Genomic DNA, 17,939 nt, shown 5'->3' on the forward strand with positions numbered 1-17,939 from the left:
TCTCTGTCTCTCTTTCTCTGTCTGTTCTCCTTTTCTCTCTCTTTTCTCTCTCTCTCTCTCTGGCTCTGGCTCTCACGGTCATTTGCCCAGAGCCTCTCAGGGCCTGATCCTTTTATCCACACTCCACATCCTTCATGACTGTTCTTTTTCAGTTATTTTTGTTGATACATTTTCATGCCACCCTTCAAACGTGTTATGGACATGTTTTTCTTGTTTCCCTAATGGCTTTGTTGAGATGCGTTAGCGTTCAGACCAATTCAGTTGAAATATTTTTTTAAAGCAGGTATTTTTCAAAGTGATTTGCGTGATTTTTTCCCCCCAACAAACATCCCTCAGCAGAAATTGTGGCTGTATTGGATCTATCGAACGCCTTTTCATGGCTCTACATGGACTTAAACCGTATCAATGTCAGCACTAAAAGCTCAAAATCATATAAAACTTACTCAGTATTTATTGCAGCAATATTACTGTACACAGTGAACGTTTCAGACACTTACAAGTTATACGTTTTAGTTGTCAGAAGATTTCTTTGATAGCCTTTAGCATTTACATTTTGTATGCACTCCACATGTGGCTCACATGTCTGGCAAGAACTGATTACAGAGTGGATGAAAATTGGATGTCAAACCATTTTTCTATTCATCCATAATAACTTTGCAGGAATTGTATATGCTAAATCAGATTGCATAAACGTAGAATATGAAATGATAAGATAACATCAAATCCACAAATTTGAAAGTCAGGCAATTTAAGTTAAATGAATATAGACACATAGATGAAGATGATGTGTGCGTCCGAAGTCTAAAAACCATTACATTGTACCACAGAATCCCACCTTCCTTCTCAACAATTCATGTGATATATATATATTTTTATATGAGCAGTGTGGTTTAGAATAAGGATAAATTGTGTATTCGACCTAAATTATTGTTTTACATTCACGCTTTTTATAAACAAGCTTTTACAGTGACACAGATATGGCATTAGAACAGCTGAATGCCAATCAAGCTTACTTCAGGATTGTGCAGTTAATCAAATTGTCATCAAAAATGAGATTCAATTATTTCTACTCGTCAATAATATGCTTGGGTCTTTACAGCCAATTATCTTGAATTAACAGCATAATTTGGAGTGGAGTGCAGACTTAGGAGGAAGAAATTTGACTGTGTTTCTGTGTTAAATGTCACTGATGAGAAATCTGTCTTGATTTGAATACATTTTTTGTCATATCACCCAGCCCTACTAGAAGATCCCTGGTTCAAGTCCCGGCCTGAGCATTTTTGTTTTCTGATATGACTTATTCTTGGTGGATGTTTGCTCTTTCTGTTACCTTCAAACTGAAAGATAAGATAAGATATTCCTTTATTGTCCCACATGGGGATAAAGGAATATCTTATCTTATCTTTCAGTTTGAAGGTAACAGAAAGAGCAAACATCCACCAAGAATAAGTCATATCAGAAAACAAAAATGCTCAGGCCGGGACTTGAACCAGGGATCTTCTAGTAGATCCCTGGTTCAAGTCCCGGCCTGAGCAAAAGACCTCATTTGTATTCAAAGCATACTCAGGGGTTTCAGATTAATGAGCCAATGCTGTAGCAATTAACAATTTAAAACTATTATATCTGCTAACACTCTATCATAATGGTATTAATACATTAATTCATGCATTAAGGGAAAATGTCATCACAATGTTGCATAAAACAGGAAGCTGAAAGCCTAACCCTAGCCATGAATATATGCATAAGGGATACACAGAATCATTTTTATGTGTGGCATACAAATTAACACAGGGTTGAAAAATGAATGTAACTATAGATTTTGTCCCACAAGGTAATGAGTTCTACCAAAATCAAAAGCAGGCCAAAGACCTTGTCAACGTTAATGTCTTAATCAATGCTTGAATCCTATTAAGCAACAAAACGGTTCATTAGTATTCATTTAGGTAAATAATAATGTTTTGTGTTTTACAGAACTTGAATCAAAACCCTCGCACTTTGCTGCCCAAGTTTTTTGGCCTCTATTGCGTCCAATCGGGCGGGAAGAACATTCGAGTGGTGGTCATGAACAACGTCCTGCCCCGCGTGGTCCGCATGCACCTCAAATACGACCTGAAGGGCTCCACATACAAGAGACGAGCGTCCAAGAAGGAGCGCGAGAAGGCCAGACCCACGTTCAAAGACCTGGACTTTATGCAAGACATCCAGGACGGACTCATATTGGACCAAGACACTCACAGCGCACTGGTGAAGACGCTACAGCGGGACTGCTTGGTAAGATTAAGATGAATGAAACTCCATTTTAAAAACCTATTGATTTACCATTGCGTACACAGTTCTATATTGGCAACAGACAGACAATGTGTATGTTTGGAAAAGGTTTGTGATTCAAATGACCCTTATTCACCCACATTTACACATGGTCAGCACAGTGGCATAACAGCTAGAGGGTTCCACTGGAGGAGGATGTTCTGTGTGGAGCTTGCATTAACACTTAGACTGCATGGGGTTCCTCTACTCCAGTGTTCCCTTCCTCCAAGAATATGCACAACAATCGATTACACTCTGATTCATCCATTCTGTGCTTTTTTCACCTTTTTTTAACCATGAGCCCCACTGAGATTCAGAATGTCATTTGCCAAGGAGTCCTGGTTAAATAAAGGTTTAAAAAACACTGAAGAGAGGGTCCATATCGAGAGAGTATCTGCAAACGTAATGAATACATTGAAACCTCTTTGCTCTAAAAGCTCCTCCCTAAATCGAGCCTCCAGCTCCTGCAGTTAAATGTGGGATATTTTTTCCTCCAAGATGGTGGCAGGTCAATCCGTGCACAGATCAAGATTCTCCAGAAGGAAATGGCTGCCGTGGAAGAGGAATACAATCATGGCAGCAGAGAGGAATGGGTTGGATTAGAAGGATGAGTGAGGCTGAATATGTTAAGGAAAAAAGCAGCTACTTCAATACTGATGGAGAAATCTGTAAAGGGCCCATGATAGAATACAATGTTGTTTTTTTCATCAATATGGGAGTACGCCGGTTTAACTAGGCAAAGGAGGAGGAAGGACAGAAAAACACATTGTTTTATGAGAGTGTATGGCATGCAGCAAAACCTTTACTATAAATTTGGGGCTTAGAGTTTTACAGGGTGTCTGGTCTGGACTGCAGGGCCTTTCTTGTCATAAATCACCACCTTCGTTTTACATTTTCCAAATACTGGACTGTGTGAGGCGCAGTAATTATGACAAATGGCTAAAGAAAAGACATAGGTTAAGTTGTATCTATTTGACTAGATTAGTTAACAGATTAGTTATTGATTCTTCATTGTTGGACTGTTTAAGTTTCAATATCACAAAGGCAACTGTTTTTGATCCATGTTATTGTGAGTTTATTTGTAGAGCACAATTTGCAGAACATGAATAAGCATTGAAATCACAATGCAAACAAATGAAACCAGACATGCATATAACATTTACTTTAAAAGAGAAGAGTGCAGATACAATCTTTTCAGTCAAATGCACAACCAAAGAGAACTGTTTTAAGCCCATTTGAATCGGCGTTAAACTGTGCCAGATTTTAACTACATAAAACCGATTAAACAATAGCCTTTAAAACTGAACTATATCTGATAAAAATGTTGTTAATTGTGCATCTCATAATGTAACATTTAAAGTCTGCATATCAGCCATATATGAGAAGCAGCTTTTCTTACGGATTGTCTGTTTTTATCATCATACTGTAACTTTTTACACTATGCCAGCCATGTCTGTCATATTTACTCAACGTGACGTGTCTGTGCTCAGGTGCTGGAGAGCTTTAAGATCATGGACTACAGTTTGCTGCTGGGGGTGCACAACATGGACCAGGCGGAGAGGGAGAGGCAGATGGAGGGTTCCCAGGGAGACGAGAAGCGGCCTGTGGCCCAGCAGAAGGCCCTGTATTCCACCGCCATGGAGTCCATCCAGGGGGGCGCTGCGTGTGGGGGGACTATCGACACTGACGACACGTGAGTACATACGCATTTCCTGTGTCCCAACTAGTACTTAAAATCAATATGTCTCCTATTTTTCGTGTTATGACTTATTTTGGTAATAGCCCCTGAGGTTAATATTTATCATATTTTTAGTTCTGTTTAGGTACAGGCTGTGAAGAAATTTTGAAAAATAAGAGTTTAAAATTACAGGACGTAGTGCTGAGTTCTAAAACAGAATCCCTCTGTGATGTCATCAATATGCAACGTGCCATTGAAAACATGGAGACATACTTTTCTGACCGTTTAAACAATCATTCAACAAAATAAAGGTGTTATACCGTATTATTGTTTGTCAAATCCTAACTTTTGTGTAATTTATATGGATTTGTATTCTTTTATTCTTATTTTCAGTGTGGTTTCTAGGTAACGGTTGTCATATTTGATGCCCATGTCCAACCAGGAAATACAATTAGGAACTTGGTCAAACTGGGGACAAATAGCAAAATCAGAAATATAATTGTGTTTAAGGTAAATGTTTAGTCTTACCTGTCATATAGATTTTAATCCTAGGGTGGGTGATATGGCAAATTAGTTACCGGTATATGAATTTTATTGCTTGTCATTATTCTTGTTGTCCCAGTAGATTCACATTGCCTTAAGTGGTAATTAAAGCTTCTCTGTGTAGTTCACATACAATATACACTAAATAAACTTGATTTTCTCTTCCGCTGCAAATACTTTTATACTCGTTTATACATTTTCCGTTCACCACCTACAAAATCATCCCTAATCTCGTAACCACCACTTAATACTGAAACTCGATACCACACCAATGTATGTTGCACACATGATCTCGTTATATCTTTGCCTTCCCAGAACATTTCTCACTCTATTATATAGCAGCTTCTGAGCCGTAATCCCGTAAATCAAATCCATATTCGCTTGCATTTTTTGAAGGCAGCAGCAATAGTTAATCATTTTGCATCTGATCTTACTGGCATCAAAACGACTAGAGGTCAAGTTGTTTTGATGCCAGTGAGATCAGATGCTAAGCTTAGGGAGCTCTGACCTGTGAGTGCACTGTTGACCTTATAATCCACTGAGATCCAGTCTGGTTTAAAATGGTCTAAACCACATCACAAATCGCTGGATTGGAGAAATATCTCACGTTTGACATCAGGGTCACGGAGGATAAGGCTTAATGTTGACTTTAAACCTCTTATAGACTGTGCATCTTTAGCCAATGTTTGGACAGTTTCACTTTCTAGGACTAGGACTGCAGCCAGTGACAGTCAAAACGTTGTTATACAAAATTAAGTAAATATTTGAATCTGGATTCATTTAAATAGATGATATTTGCTGACTCCCCCACCTTATTGAAACAAGGCCAACATTATTTTTTATTTGCCAGAAGTTCCATCTCTCTCAATAGATATAAACTATTGATAAATTGATACCTTTTCACCAAAGAAAGTTCCTAGTTTGTGAATCTAGTTTTTATTAAATGACAATAGACAATAAACCTTTCTCCGATTCGGATTCTGAAAAATGTGTTGTAAAATGGCCGTCGTATGTTGTTGTTTTTTGTGAATTGATTGAAGTAAGGAAATGCCACAAAGTGCTTCATGTAGTGCTATAATATGCTTTTGGTTGCAGGATGGGTGGTATCCCAGCTGTGAATGGCAAAGGGGAGCGTCTTCTTTTGTACATTGGGCTTATCGACATCCTTCAGTCCTATAGGTAATGACCACGGTGATGACAATGACAGATGCAGAGTGTTGTTTACCACATCACATTGATTTCTTTTGACTGATTTTTGCAACTTGTGCTGCGCCTTCTGTCTACAGACTCATCAAGAAACTAGAGCACACGTGGAAGGCTTTGGTTCATGATGGAGTAAGTTCACTCCTTCACCCATAACATTTAACAAAATGGTCCTACAGTGAAGGAGACATTTTCTTTTATTACTGGGACTAAAACAATGATCAGACATTAGCGGTAAACACATTCCAATCATTACCTAATTTGTTCTGCCTCTAACACAATCACTTTTGAAGTATAATGTATCCCGGTGGTTTAAATCCTTCCCACACACAGCGGCCACAATAATAATGACCTGTTTTGTATCTGTCAGAGCCAGTGGTCATGGCACCAGATCTGTTTTCTTCAATGTCATTTTGATGTATATGGTGTATATTAATTGTTAGTGGTAAAGTTTATACATTGTGATAATCATCCAGGTAATCGCTACTTTACCACGAGATTGTGCAGAAAAAGTAACTTATCTTTGATGTTCTCCTATAGATCATTGTTGTTTTCACAAACAAAGAACTTCAAAAATAAGAAATTTTAATGCCTTTAAACTTATCACAATTATTTTGGCCATGATAACTGTGACACATTTACTCAATTTGTCCCCTGCCTAAAATATAGGGGCAACACTTTCATCATCTGCAGTCTAATTTCACTGATCTTGTCATAATTTGCGCCATTGCTAATACCACTGTGTTATTGAAAATATCAGTATTACCCAGGAAGTGCTCCTTCTGTGAGCCAAGCTAAAATTGCACTAGAAACATCAAAGCAAGTTCTGAGAGGTAATATAGTGCTTGGATTGTTATTATCTGAAAATCCAATTCACTCAAATGAAATTGTATTGGTCGTCGGCGTATGCCAGTGTCTTGGGATTGATTTCCTCTGATGAAATCCTCCTTGCTTTATTACTCATCTCTCTCCCACTCTGTACCCGCTGAACACTTGTGTAGGAACAGTCCCTCTAACAGCTGTACATGCGTCATTGTCCTGTTCCCCTGCATGTGACATATGGTGCAAATGCATTTAAAGATGTGAGTAATTAGGATTTCCATTGACGATGAAGCTAACCATAGCAATTTGCGGAGGCAAATACCAAGTGTCATCTGTCAGTCTTGTGTCAGTGTTACCACGGCTCGCAGTCACAGCATAAATAATGGAAAGCCGTGTCTCCGGCCCCTGCTGACTCTGGGCTCCTGTGTTTTCTGTTTTGCCTGTTGGTTTAAGTGAAGAAATAGCCTTTCAATTCAAGCTGTTTTAGTGATTTCAACCAAGTATGATTAATATAGCTATTTTGAAACTACGGTAGAATAACAACACCAATATAATATAAGGTCTATGTGAAAAACAGCTATCATTTTGGGATTGAATAATTCTGTCCATACACTGACAATTATGTGGTTTCATAAGCTACATATGCAACATTAGTTTGTGTGTTTTCATGTAATCAAATTGCTAAATGCTGTGGATCCACTTGGGTTTTCTCTGATATATTCAGTGTGTTGTCTGTTTCCAAAGAGCTCTGTCATTTTGTTTGTGAATTCTAAAACGGCTCCACTGACATTTTATCCACTTTGCTTTGATCATTTTACTCATGCACTATTTCTCTCTGCTTAATGTTTCTCTCCTGCAGGACACTGTGTCCGTGCACCGGCCAGGTTTCTACGCCGACAGGTTTTATAAGTTCATGAGCAGCAACGTCTTTAAGAAGAGCTCCTGTGAGTTTGGTCCCAACACTTCCTTACATAGTCACAATGGGTAGAACCAGATACACACATACACACACACTTACACACACACTCACACACACACACTCACACATGCACACTCATACACGCACTTACACACACACTCACACAGGCGTCAAATACCAGGCTTTTGTCTTTTTTACTGGCAAACCGTGACAGATGGATTAGATACCAGAGCTGGCTGCCTTATTAGGTGCTGTTTCATGTCATGGATCATGTGGGAGAAGTTTGATCCTGACATTTTCTTTTTGAATAAGCCCCAATTCGCTGTCAACAAAGACAGACTTTTTTTTACGAAGCAGGAAAGTTTATTGATCCTCAAAGTTAATCATACAGTTGATGTTTTTCTGACAAAAATAGATGACCAAATCAATAAAACATAACCAACAATAATAAATCATTTTAAAGTGATACAGTAACTTATTTAACTTGGGATGAGACACTCAGAAGCAAAAATAATGCATTTTAATTCAAGCTATTCTCAAAAAGTAAAACTAAATATAAAGTGCATATCATTTCTAAAGTTTGATTTTATAAAGCAGGTCAGGATTGCAAAGAGGATTTACAGCTGTGGTACTTTATTCTTGACTATTCGGGTGCGTAAACTGTAAAGACAGCACTTTGTGACAAAATGAGACCGCTGTGCACTGCTTGCATCGAATAGTCACGTATTTTAAGTAAGAGACAAAAGCAGCAATCTTACTTACTTTGGAGGTCCGATCTATTTTCACTGTCTGAAAAAAGCTCATGCACACACCCGAAAATGAATATATGTTAATATTAAGGACGTACCAAGGGTTTGTGAGTGCAAGGAACTAGTGAGATGAGGATAATCGGGTATTACAGCTTTTAAGATTTTTTTATTTATTTTTTATTTATTTTTTTCCCAGTTTATTTTCCAACATGTGCAGAGCTGAACATGGCGATTGTCACAACAGCGAGCAAATTTATATCGCGCCAAAACATCAGGTAGAGGAAGTGGTCACAACCGGAAGTGGTCAAATATAACAACAAAATAATACATTAACATAAAGTGCACATAAATAACAATGTGTATGAGAACACAATTCTAACAACCTTCAAAGTGGTGTAGATGTCCATTAGACGTTTGACATATTTATTTTGCAAAGATTGTAAATCTCTACTTTCTTTTTTATCTTTTTTTTTAATTTACATTTTTTATTTTACATATACTGTACAACAAAGACAATAAACAGGAACAGCAACAAAACAACAATACAAGAAAAAAACAAAACAACAAGCTTTTAAGATTTTTTGTTATTGTTTGGCCATGGTGTCAATAATCATGAATAATTGTAAAATCGTGATGTTTTTCTTAATTGTAACCCAAACATTTTATTTTATTTGTTTTTTGTGACATCCTTATAATTAACACGCATACAAAAGTTAATACTGCTTTATTCAACTTTTTTTTCTGTCCTTGTTTACTACAGGTTTGTTATTTTAGGTGTAGATATGGTTAAAATAATTCTTAGAAAGTCTGTTTTAGTTTTTCCTCTTGGGTCCCTCTTGTCGACAAAGCTGAGTAATACATTTTGTGCCCACAGCGCTGAAGTCGTCTCCCTCCAAGAAAGGCCGAGTGTCGCTGACGGTGCCTAGTAATAAGTGTCTAATAGGTCCCGGGGCAGCGTGGTCGGCCAGTCAGCTGACTTCAGAGCGAGACGAGAACATCTACGACCTGAGAGGAGCCCGCAGTTTCCCCACGCTCGAGGATGAAGGTACATGCTGGGAAAGGAAACGGATACTCATGAAAAAACACCTTATTTTACCCCTCTTCTAACTCTTCTGTTGTTTTCGCATCTCTGTTTAAGGGGCAATTCTATTCATTTCAATTGAGAACTAGAGAAAAGTGTCGTTCCTAAGATATTATATTATGTAATTTGATTGATGTAAAATGTCCAATGTTCCAGTGCAACAACAATGCACCCTTTCTCTTGGTGCTTTGAAAACAGCTTTATAACTTATTTCCTGTCGAGCTCGGCCGCTCTAAGCAAAGTAATGGTCCTTATTAGGAAAAATGTTGGGGACCCCTCATATAAACCAAGAAATGATTTAACTACGTCCATTAGTGCAATCTATTGTTGACTTTTGCTTCTACTGCTAGTACTAAAACTACTAGTACTAATACTATGGCGATTACTGTTATTTTCTCTTGATTACACTGTAAAATATATGGCTATTGCTGTTATTTTCTCTTGATTACATGGTAAATGTTTTGTTGACTGCAGGGCGACCTGATCTTCTTCCTTGCACTCCTCCTTCATTTGAAGAAGCCACCACCGCCTCCATCGCCACCACTCTGTCGTCCACCACTTCACTGTCCATCCCCGAGAGATCGCCCTCCGACACATCTGAGCACCCGCGATACAGGTACAAACTATCATGGAAAGAACATTTTTAAGTAGTCAAAGAGAAGCGCACCTGTTTGTAACCAAACCAGAAAAAACATGTTAACTAATGTTTTAGTTAAGTTTTGAAAACAGACACAAATCTTGCCCAAAATAAGTAAAAAAAAATCTTGGCCCACTAATTGCTCTATAATTGTAACCAATTTACTCTTATTATTGTTGACTATTTTAATAATTGTTCATCGTTTTTTGGAATATAAAGACTCTAAAAGATTTCAAAAGATGTTTTATAACCATGACATCAGCATTATTAGAATTGCTTATTAGAAAGCCTGCAGTCAGCATATTTTACCTTTATCTGTTAAAATCTATCAGTCTATCATTTGCCTAATTGATTTATCGATAGAGTCATCACTGATTATTCGACACACAAAACACACTGACCATAGTAAAATGTCCATCAGACACAAACAAACCAGCAAAAAGAAACTTGGTGCAGGCCTAGGAAGATTATATTATTAGAGTGACAATAATCTGGTTGTGCACTGGCAGTAACACTGTTTCTGTGTCCAGGCGGCACACCCAGTCCCTCAGCCACGACGTAAGGTGAGTTTTGGCCCTTACCACTGTTTTTTTTTACTCTATTCACCTTGTAAAACTGGATTCATATGGTGTTTTTTACTCATAGCTCCATGTTTTCACTGTTTTGGGTGTGGTGGGCGGTGAGAAAATGTCTGTGTATGACTAGGCTATTTTTCTGGCTCCACTTGTAGCTCTGCTCATGTTGTTTTTATGTGTTTTCATGGTTTCAGGACACAGGAGGAGCTCCGGGTGCGAGAGGAGGACCAGCAGACCATCACAGTGGAGGTGGAGTTGAAACGGCCCGATAGTGAACCCACCTTCTCTGTCCCTGAGACTCCTCCTAAACTCAGGTAACCCATGACAGCAAGTATTTAATGAGCTACATTTCATTTAGTGGAGTCCATTTGTGATTCTTGTTACATAGATCTGGAATAATATGAAACACTGTCAGGTGGAATGAATAGGAGCAGTTTTTATGTGTGATAATTAGACAGATAATCACTGTTGTATCCTCAAAGTAAAGTTTGGTGACAAAATAATAGAATTAGTGCACATTTTGTGCAATATTAGAATAATGAGTATATCAAGGTTGTAAACCTTAAAAGCTTTAATAATAAGAAATATAAGAGATAGTGTTGCACTTTTGTGGTTTTCAGACACTTTTGATCATTCCAAATGGATTCAAAACTCCTCTAATATGTCTAATTGAAATATATTATAATTTCTATTTATTCATATTGTTAAACCTATCTTCGCAAAGCTGATCGTATGTTTTGATGACTGAGTCAGAGCGTTGTGTTCTTGGTCTTCTGTGATCAACCTGAACCAGACACATGTGATACATTTAATTTCATATTCAAAAGGGATAAGGTTAAAAGACTCAGACAGTTAAAACACATTTGCTGCAGGTTATGGGAGTTGAGTTGTTTGGTCTGTGTATCCCAAAATGCTGATGAGTTAAAGATAGAAATGTGTGTGGAATATTCATGGATTTCAGGCAAAATATTCCTTCCTGATTTGAAGGATTTTGTGAGGACTTTTCCCGTTCAAAAGATATAATATATATATAAAGATATGAGGAAGTTTTAAGTTGGGTTCATTTAGTCTATATTTACTGTTATTCAGCCTCTTAACAGTCACTTTGAAAGACTGAAAGTATGTTTGCACAACACTGTTGTTGTTGTTGTTGTTGTTGTTGTTGTTGTTGTTGTTGTTTACCATTTAAGTGAACGACACAATTGGAGTGGCAAATTACTCTGCGTGTGCCGTAATTAAGATGCCTAAATCAGATCAATGTGGGTACAGTAAACACTTACGCAGTTACTTTACAGAAGGTCTATGTAAGAAAAGACAGGCAATGTTTTATTTGTGATAGCATTTTACAAACTTGGCGCTAAATAAAGTGAAAGAACTCATTTGATTCCTAAAAACGTGACCGTGCAGAAGGGACCACATGAAATACTCTGTGACCTGATTGATGTATTTGTGTCGGTCAGTACAGTACAGATTTGACTCTATAAATAACCTGTCTCACCTGGGCAAAGGCAGCTGTTGGATTAGCACACACTTTCAGACATGATCAAACAGGAGCTCGACCTGTGTCGCTGTGGGACGTATCTGGACCACAGTATTTAGGTTGTGAGAGAGTGCACACGCATGTAAATCTGTGCTCTGTGCATCAATATGGGGTGAGTAAAGGGGACCTAATGTGGGGGATTGGGTCTGCAGAATTAGGACAGTGGGGCAAAACACCTCGGGCTGCACTCATAAATCTGAAATGACCTGACTGGGGGGAAAATGTCTGAACTCTCTTTTTATTAAAGCAATTATCTGTGACCATTCCACAATAAAAAATAAAAAGGTTTGACTATTTTGCCACGACTTTCTTCCCTAAATCAAGAAGCATAAATGTCTCAGATCTTTAGAGATCCCAGGGTTTTAGCATTGAGAACTTAGAAGAGCCAAAAGTGTGAGTTTCTTCTGAGCAGAAATGCCCTCAGTACATTTCATATTTATTTTCTCAATACTGTTTTATTTACATGCCTACATTTTGATGATGATGATGATGACGAATCTTATATTAAAGGATTTTATATCAAGTTCTCATTGAGCACTAAAAGGCCTCATTTTCAGTTTGTTGTTCAAATGTAACATAATCTGCCTCAAGATTAATAATCTGTTGTATAATCTGTGTTTGAGGTTGGGGCTATATTTTGGTGAATAAAGATGTCAAATAAATAATGGATAGAGCCAAGCCCATCCTGAGACACCGACAAAGAGGGATGGGTCAGCAGAGGGATGGGTCAGCAGAGGGGCACAAATGGGGCATCAGGGTGTGGTTGCCAAGGGAAACCATGTGTGTAATCGAGTCTGAGGCAAAGACGGCCATGACTAGACACAATGGCCTGAGGCTGTGGAGATGGCAGAAAGAAGGAGGAGAACGAGGAGAGCAGCAGGGAAAGCGAAGGCCACTTATTGTGACTGAAATGACTTATTTAGGCTTTTGAGGTGGCGAGAGATTAGAAAGATGATTAAATAAAAGTATGAATTAATGACATTTAGTTTTTTGTTTTGTTAATGAAAACTGTGATATGTATAGATAACAAAATAGACATTAATACTTACTCTTTTATTTATTTTAAAGCTCTTAGAATTAAAGTGCTAAAACTAAGCTAAGTTTGATAAATAGGTAGTTTTTGGTATAGAATAAAAATATGGCTTTAAATAAAGAGGTTGTACAAAAACATTTAAATTAATTCAGCACAGTACATAATGAGTATAAAAAAGTGAGGACAAATTAAGTGGGCACTTAATGAACAAAAGGTAACAGCATTTTTATTATTTTTAGCAGCCAAATTTACATTTTTGTGAAGCCCCTTGTTAGGACTGAACCTGCTAAAGCAAGGTTAATATATGTTAGTCCTGTCTAATAGTTGCTGATCTGGCTAAAACAATGCAGGATTGTGATGCAGCAGACTGGCACATCGTGTGCAGCTAAACCACGCACTCACAGCTGTGGAGTTAAGCAGCCCAGTCTCGTCCAGTGAAAGCACAAACGTGATGCCAAGTGGCCCAATTAATGGCCCCTAACTGCTGTGCTTGCATCTTTATGGATGGATGTTTCTAAATGTGTTTTCTACTGTAGTCATTGTAAGATTTACAGTAATTATGATTTTTTTTTTAAATCTCTGACCAGGGACACAAGCTATTGTTGTTGTATAGTATGGGCTATTGAGATTCTTGATGCTGTTTGACATATTCAAAATAAATTAGAAAAAACATAGAAATGTTCAACTGAAATTGAAAATAAATAAATGTATAAATTAAAAACATGTATTATTGAATTATTTGATAAAGAAAGCCATTCCCCTTTTTCACAGTGATGTCCCAGAAGTCGACGGTGCCGGAGCAGAGGCTGCAGTCCCGTGCAGCTCCATTGACCCTGAAGTCCCCTCCTCAGCCCCTGTGTGTGCCGACGTGGTCCCCTCCAGCCCAAAGGTGGTGGTGGTGGAGGAAGCGGACCCGGCCAGCCAAGTGTCCGGCTCAGGGTGCACCAGCCAGGCCTCCGTGGACGATGAGGACGACGTGCCAATCACAGATATTTACCTTGTAAGGCCAACAAAGCACTCAACACTGCATTCATAGGATGTCATGTTAAAATACAGCTAAAACATGCATTGTTACTGCGAGCTAAGTCGCCTCTCCACAGATCTGACTGTAACTTGGTCTGGCTTGGCTTGTCTCCATGGAAATACATAAGTTTGATGCTATATTGTGGAGCATTTTATGCAACGCAATAACGGCTCCATGGAAACGAGCAGAACATTTACACAGTGCATTTTTAATAAGTAATTTCATTATCACATTAACGTAAATACACGGCAATATAATATTATTATATTGCTGTCAACACAGCAATATAATAATATTATATTGCTGTGTTGCACAAGTTTAATTGTAACTATTTAAAAATATGTGGAGCTTTTTTTTTTTTAAATGTATACATAACTGAATACACAACTAAATATCAGTTTTGTTCTGTTAATTTGAGATGAATGACAAACATATTGCCGTACATCAGAATTATTGTAAAACAAATGACTTGATTTTATTTTACCAAAGTCAAATATGGCTCCCTATGTGCAGTGCTTTATATCATACCAGACACAGCACAGGTTTTGACCAAATAAATAGTGTCAAAACTCATTTAATTCATTGAGCCCAAACTAAAGTAAACCCATACACACATGTGTTATTCGCTAAAGCTCATTTTGTCAGGCAAACTGTAACATACATCATATCTATTTTGGGTCTAAATTGGGAGCTAACTAGATCTTTATTATCTCTTTTTTTTTTTTACTTTGGACTGAGCTGTGGTGTTTCCTAACTATTACAGAGGCGTTAACAGGAGGACCTCAGAAACCCTATTTGAATCCAGCTGGTATGAGAAACATGTTGTGAACTTATCACTTACAGTTTGCAGTGCGATAAATAGGGTTGTGGTGTTGCAGTGACTCATAAAAGCATGTTCAGTTCTGAGTGATTCAGTTGGTGTGATTTAGGTTCTGTTTCTTTGCTCTTTTTGATCTTTAGAAAGCTTTTTGTGTTGTTGTTGCTGGTCTACATCTCTTGAATAAAAGGCTTTCAGATGCTGTGTTTAGTGAATGCTGAACATTTAAGGTGAACTCTTTAAATATCTAATCTGAAATCAGCAGTCGCTTTGGTGAGTGTCAGGTTCTGTGGCAGTGATCACAGTGACAGATCGAAATGTTCTCACTTAACAGAGCGTCCAGGAGGTGTCTCCTGTCAGCATTTAGACCTTCAAGTTTAAAGCTCATGGTCATTGAGGTCATTTGTTTTATCTTTGTAAGTTTTTTAAGTTTACTTTCATGATACTGTCAGTTCAGGTGGCCTCAAAAGTGTAGCTCTTCACGTCACACCATTTCATTCATTCCTTCTCTATGGAAATTAGCTGAGTGTTGCTAAAATAAATAGAATTTTAAGTGGAGAGCAAGTTACAGAGATGGATAATCACTGGCAGCATGTAAAGACCTTACGTACCATGTCAACACTTTATAAAAGTAAGTGTGTTTGTCTCAAAGCTAAAGTACCACCCACTACAGCACAAGCTGGGAGTGATCAGAACCTTACAACACAGAGCTCAAGGTGTGCCCACCAGCTCAGAGGGCAAGAAGAAAGAGGAAAAACATGTCCGAAATGCCCTCTCAGCCTGTGGTTACCCCGCTTGGGCTCTCAACAGAGTGAAGAGAACCAAGAAGCAGGACAAAAGGGAAACTGAACAGAGAAGGAAGGGTGTTTCTATCCCTTATGTGTCTGGCCTGTCGGAAAAACTGCAGAGAATTTTTAGACAACACGAAGTCCCTGTTTATTTTAAACCAGGAAACACTTTAAGACAAAAACTGGTTCACCCTAAGGACAAGTTGCCGACTCAAAAACAGAGCAATGTAGTTTATTCGATCCAATGCAGTGAAGAAAGTTGTAAAGAACGTTACATAGGTGAGACGAAACAGCCTCTACACAAGAGGCTTTATCAGCACAGAAGAAATACAAGTTCAGGACCACAGAGCGCCGTGCATCTCCATCTTGAAGCCTCTAATCACTCGTTTGAAGACGGTGAGGTGAAGGTTTTAAGCAGGAGAAAAGATGGTTTGAAAGAGGAGTCAAGGAAGCTATTTTTGTTAAAAAAGAAAGACCTTCTTTAAACAGAAATGGAGGGCTTAGGTTTCATCTTCCTGTTATTTATAATGGGATTCTGAACCCCTGGAAAGGTAAAGGACATTCAGATGCTAATCAGGTACTCAGGGTGGTTGAGCCAGAGTCTCACAAAGACAAAGAGGTTTCTAATAGCCCATTAAGATTCTGAATAGGCTAGCTCGGTAGATACAAGGGGGAGTTTCTGTTGAAACAAACAACTCTTTCTACTTCAGGAAGGCTCCTCCCAATGGGCGGGTCTTACCACAGAACAGTATTAATATCGGAGTTCTCGACCTAAATTCTGTTATTGACAATGACTCTTGGATGAGAGTCGAAACGTTTATTTTTTTCAAACTGAGTCCAGATGACTACAACTGAAGCTTTTTCTACTATACTCAAAGCTAAAGGCTAACACATACATTAACCTATTAACTTATATTAAACAGACAAACTTGTTAAAAGTACATTGATTGCAGTCAATTGTTTTTGGAAACAGCCTAGTTCTGTTTGTGATGTTGTTTTAACATGATTTAATTTAGCTTAGAGACAAATCACCACCTTTTATAAACACAGATTTTCCCCGGGTGAAGTATTTACATTGTACTTAAAGGTCTTAACATGCTGTAACTTGTTGTCTGCTTTATGTTAATTAAACATGGATTATTTCCTATTGAGAATGAATGGATCAGTAAGTCAGTACGTTTTTGAGACTATATTATGTTTCATGTACACTTTACTGAACCCTAACTAAACTGTCCATAGGTGCAGACCAGACTCCAGATACAATTGTAATTAGATGCATACCACATTATATACACAATATGTTTCAAACTCATTACAGCTATTGCTAGTATTATACTTCTATTACTTTTCTATTACTTCCCCACCAAGCTGAGAATTCATTTTAGTCCACCTTGGTTGAACTGCTGAAGTCCACATGTACTCAGTCAGAACAGTGCATTTCTCTTTGACCACAGTGTTTTTCGCGGCTCAGATCTCAGTTGTTCTGCCTCGTGGCTCGTTCATGCTTCAGAAACAGATGAGACACAGCAGCAGCAGGAGGCTCCAGCACCGCGGGAGGCAAAGGCCATGAAAATGAGTTCACTGCAGATACTCCAGGCAATGCAAAAGGCAAAGTGATACAGACACACTCTGCTGAAGTCAAAAAGTATGATAGATTCTCATTTTGAACAAGATCAAAAGTTGATACCGCAATATTTCTTTTTCACACAGTAATCACAAAACGTCACTTAGATTACACATTCAATAGCCTTCCACATTCATAATTAATGTTAATGTTTTTTCTAACAAATTATAAAAACAACTTTTACTTTATCTAAGAATCATAATGAATTGTTGCTTGGCTTTGGCTAAAGTATAATATATTTAGATTCAAACACCTGACCTGCCGTGTGATGACTCTGGTGTCGTTACTGGAGCTGGAGTTGAAGATGGGTCGCTCTAAGTGATTAAATAATTTAACTCTTATCACTTTCTCATCCATCACACTTTCCACCGTTCCTCTGCCTCACCCTCACTTTACGCCTGTTTATATTCCTTCATCCATTTCCATTCCTATTAGTTCTTTATTTCTTATTACTGACGCATTCTGGTGTGGTAGGATAAAAATACAGTGTGTCAGACTTGTGAATTCATCTGTCATCACTGGCTCCCCGATACATTCGCCACTGCACGTCACACGTTCACAACTATATTTTCGATTTTCACTTGAGGGTGCTTTTTTGA

At 38.0% G+C, this 17,939-nt stretch overlaps 1 protein-coding gene across 6 annotated transcripts in view; it reads left to right on the plus strand.

The window, feature by feature from the left end:
* Nucleotides 1-17,939, plus strand: part of pip5k1ca (phosphatidylinositol-4-phosphate 5-kinase, type I, gamma a) — a 41,888-nt gene that overhangs the window by 18,661 nt on the left and 5,288 nt on the right. For 5 of the 6 annotated variants that reach the window (XM_072438484.1, XM_072438486.1, XM_072438485.1 and 2 more), the window contains exons 7-16: nucleotides 1,972-2,271; nucleotides 3,798-4,000; nucleotides 5,624-5,707; nucleotides 5,815-5,863; nucleotides 7,413-7,497; nucleotides 9,096-9,266; nucleotides 9,777-9,918; nucleotides 10,470-10,502; nucleotides 10,709-10,828; nucleotides 13,859-14,087. In XM_072438484.1, coding sequence (XP_072294585.1) covers nucleotides 1,972-2,271; nucleotides 3,798-4,000; nucleotides 5,624-5,707; nucleotides 5,815-5,863; nucleotides 7,413-7,497; nucleotides 9,096-9,266; nucleotides 9,777-9,918; nucleotides 10,470-10,502; nucleotides 10,709-10,828; nucleotides 13,859-14,087 — 1,416 coding nt within the window. Of the gene's footprint in view, nucleotides 1-1,971; nucleotides 2,272-3,797; nucleotides 4,001-5,623; nucleotides 5,708-5,814; nucleotides 5,864-7,412; nucleotides 7,498-9,095; nucleotides 9,267-9,776; nucleotides 9,919-10,469; nucleotides 10,503-10,708; nucleotides 10,829-13,858; nucleotides 14,088-14,874; nucleotides 15,133-17,939 lie in introns of those variants that run through there. The other variant, XM_072438488.1, reaches the window with a different exon arrangement.

The sequence above is a fragment of the Eucyclogobius newberryi genome, unplaced genomic scaffold (assembly GCF_026437365.1).
Source record: "Eucyclogobius newberryi isolate DKJ021-1_F unplaced genomic scaffold, fEucNew1.0.hap1 SCAF_9, whole genome shotgun sequence".
NCBI lineage: Eukaryota > Metazoa > Chordata > Actinopteri > Gobiiformes > Gobiidae > Eucyclogobius > Eucyclogobius newberryi.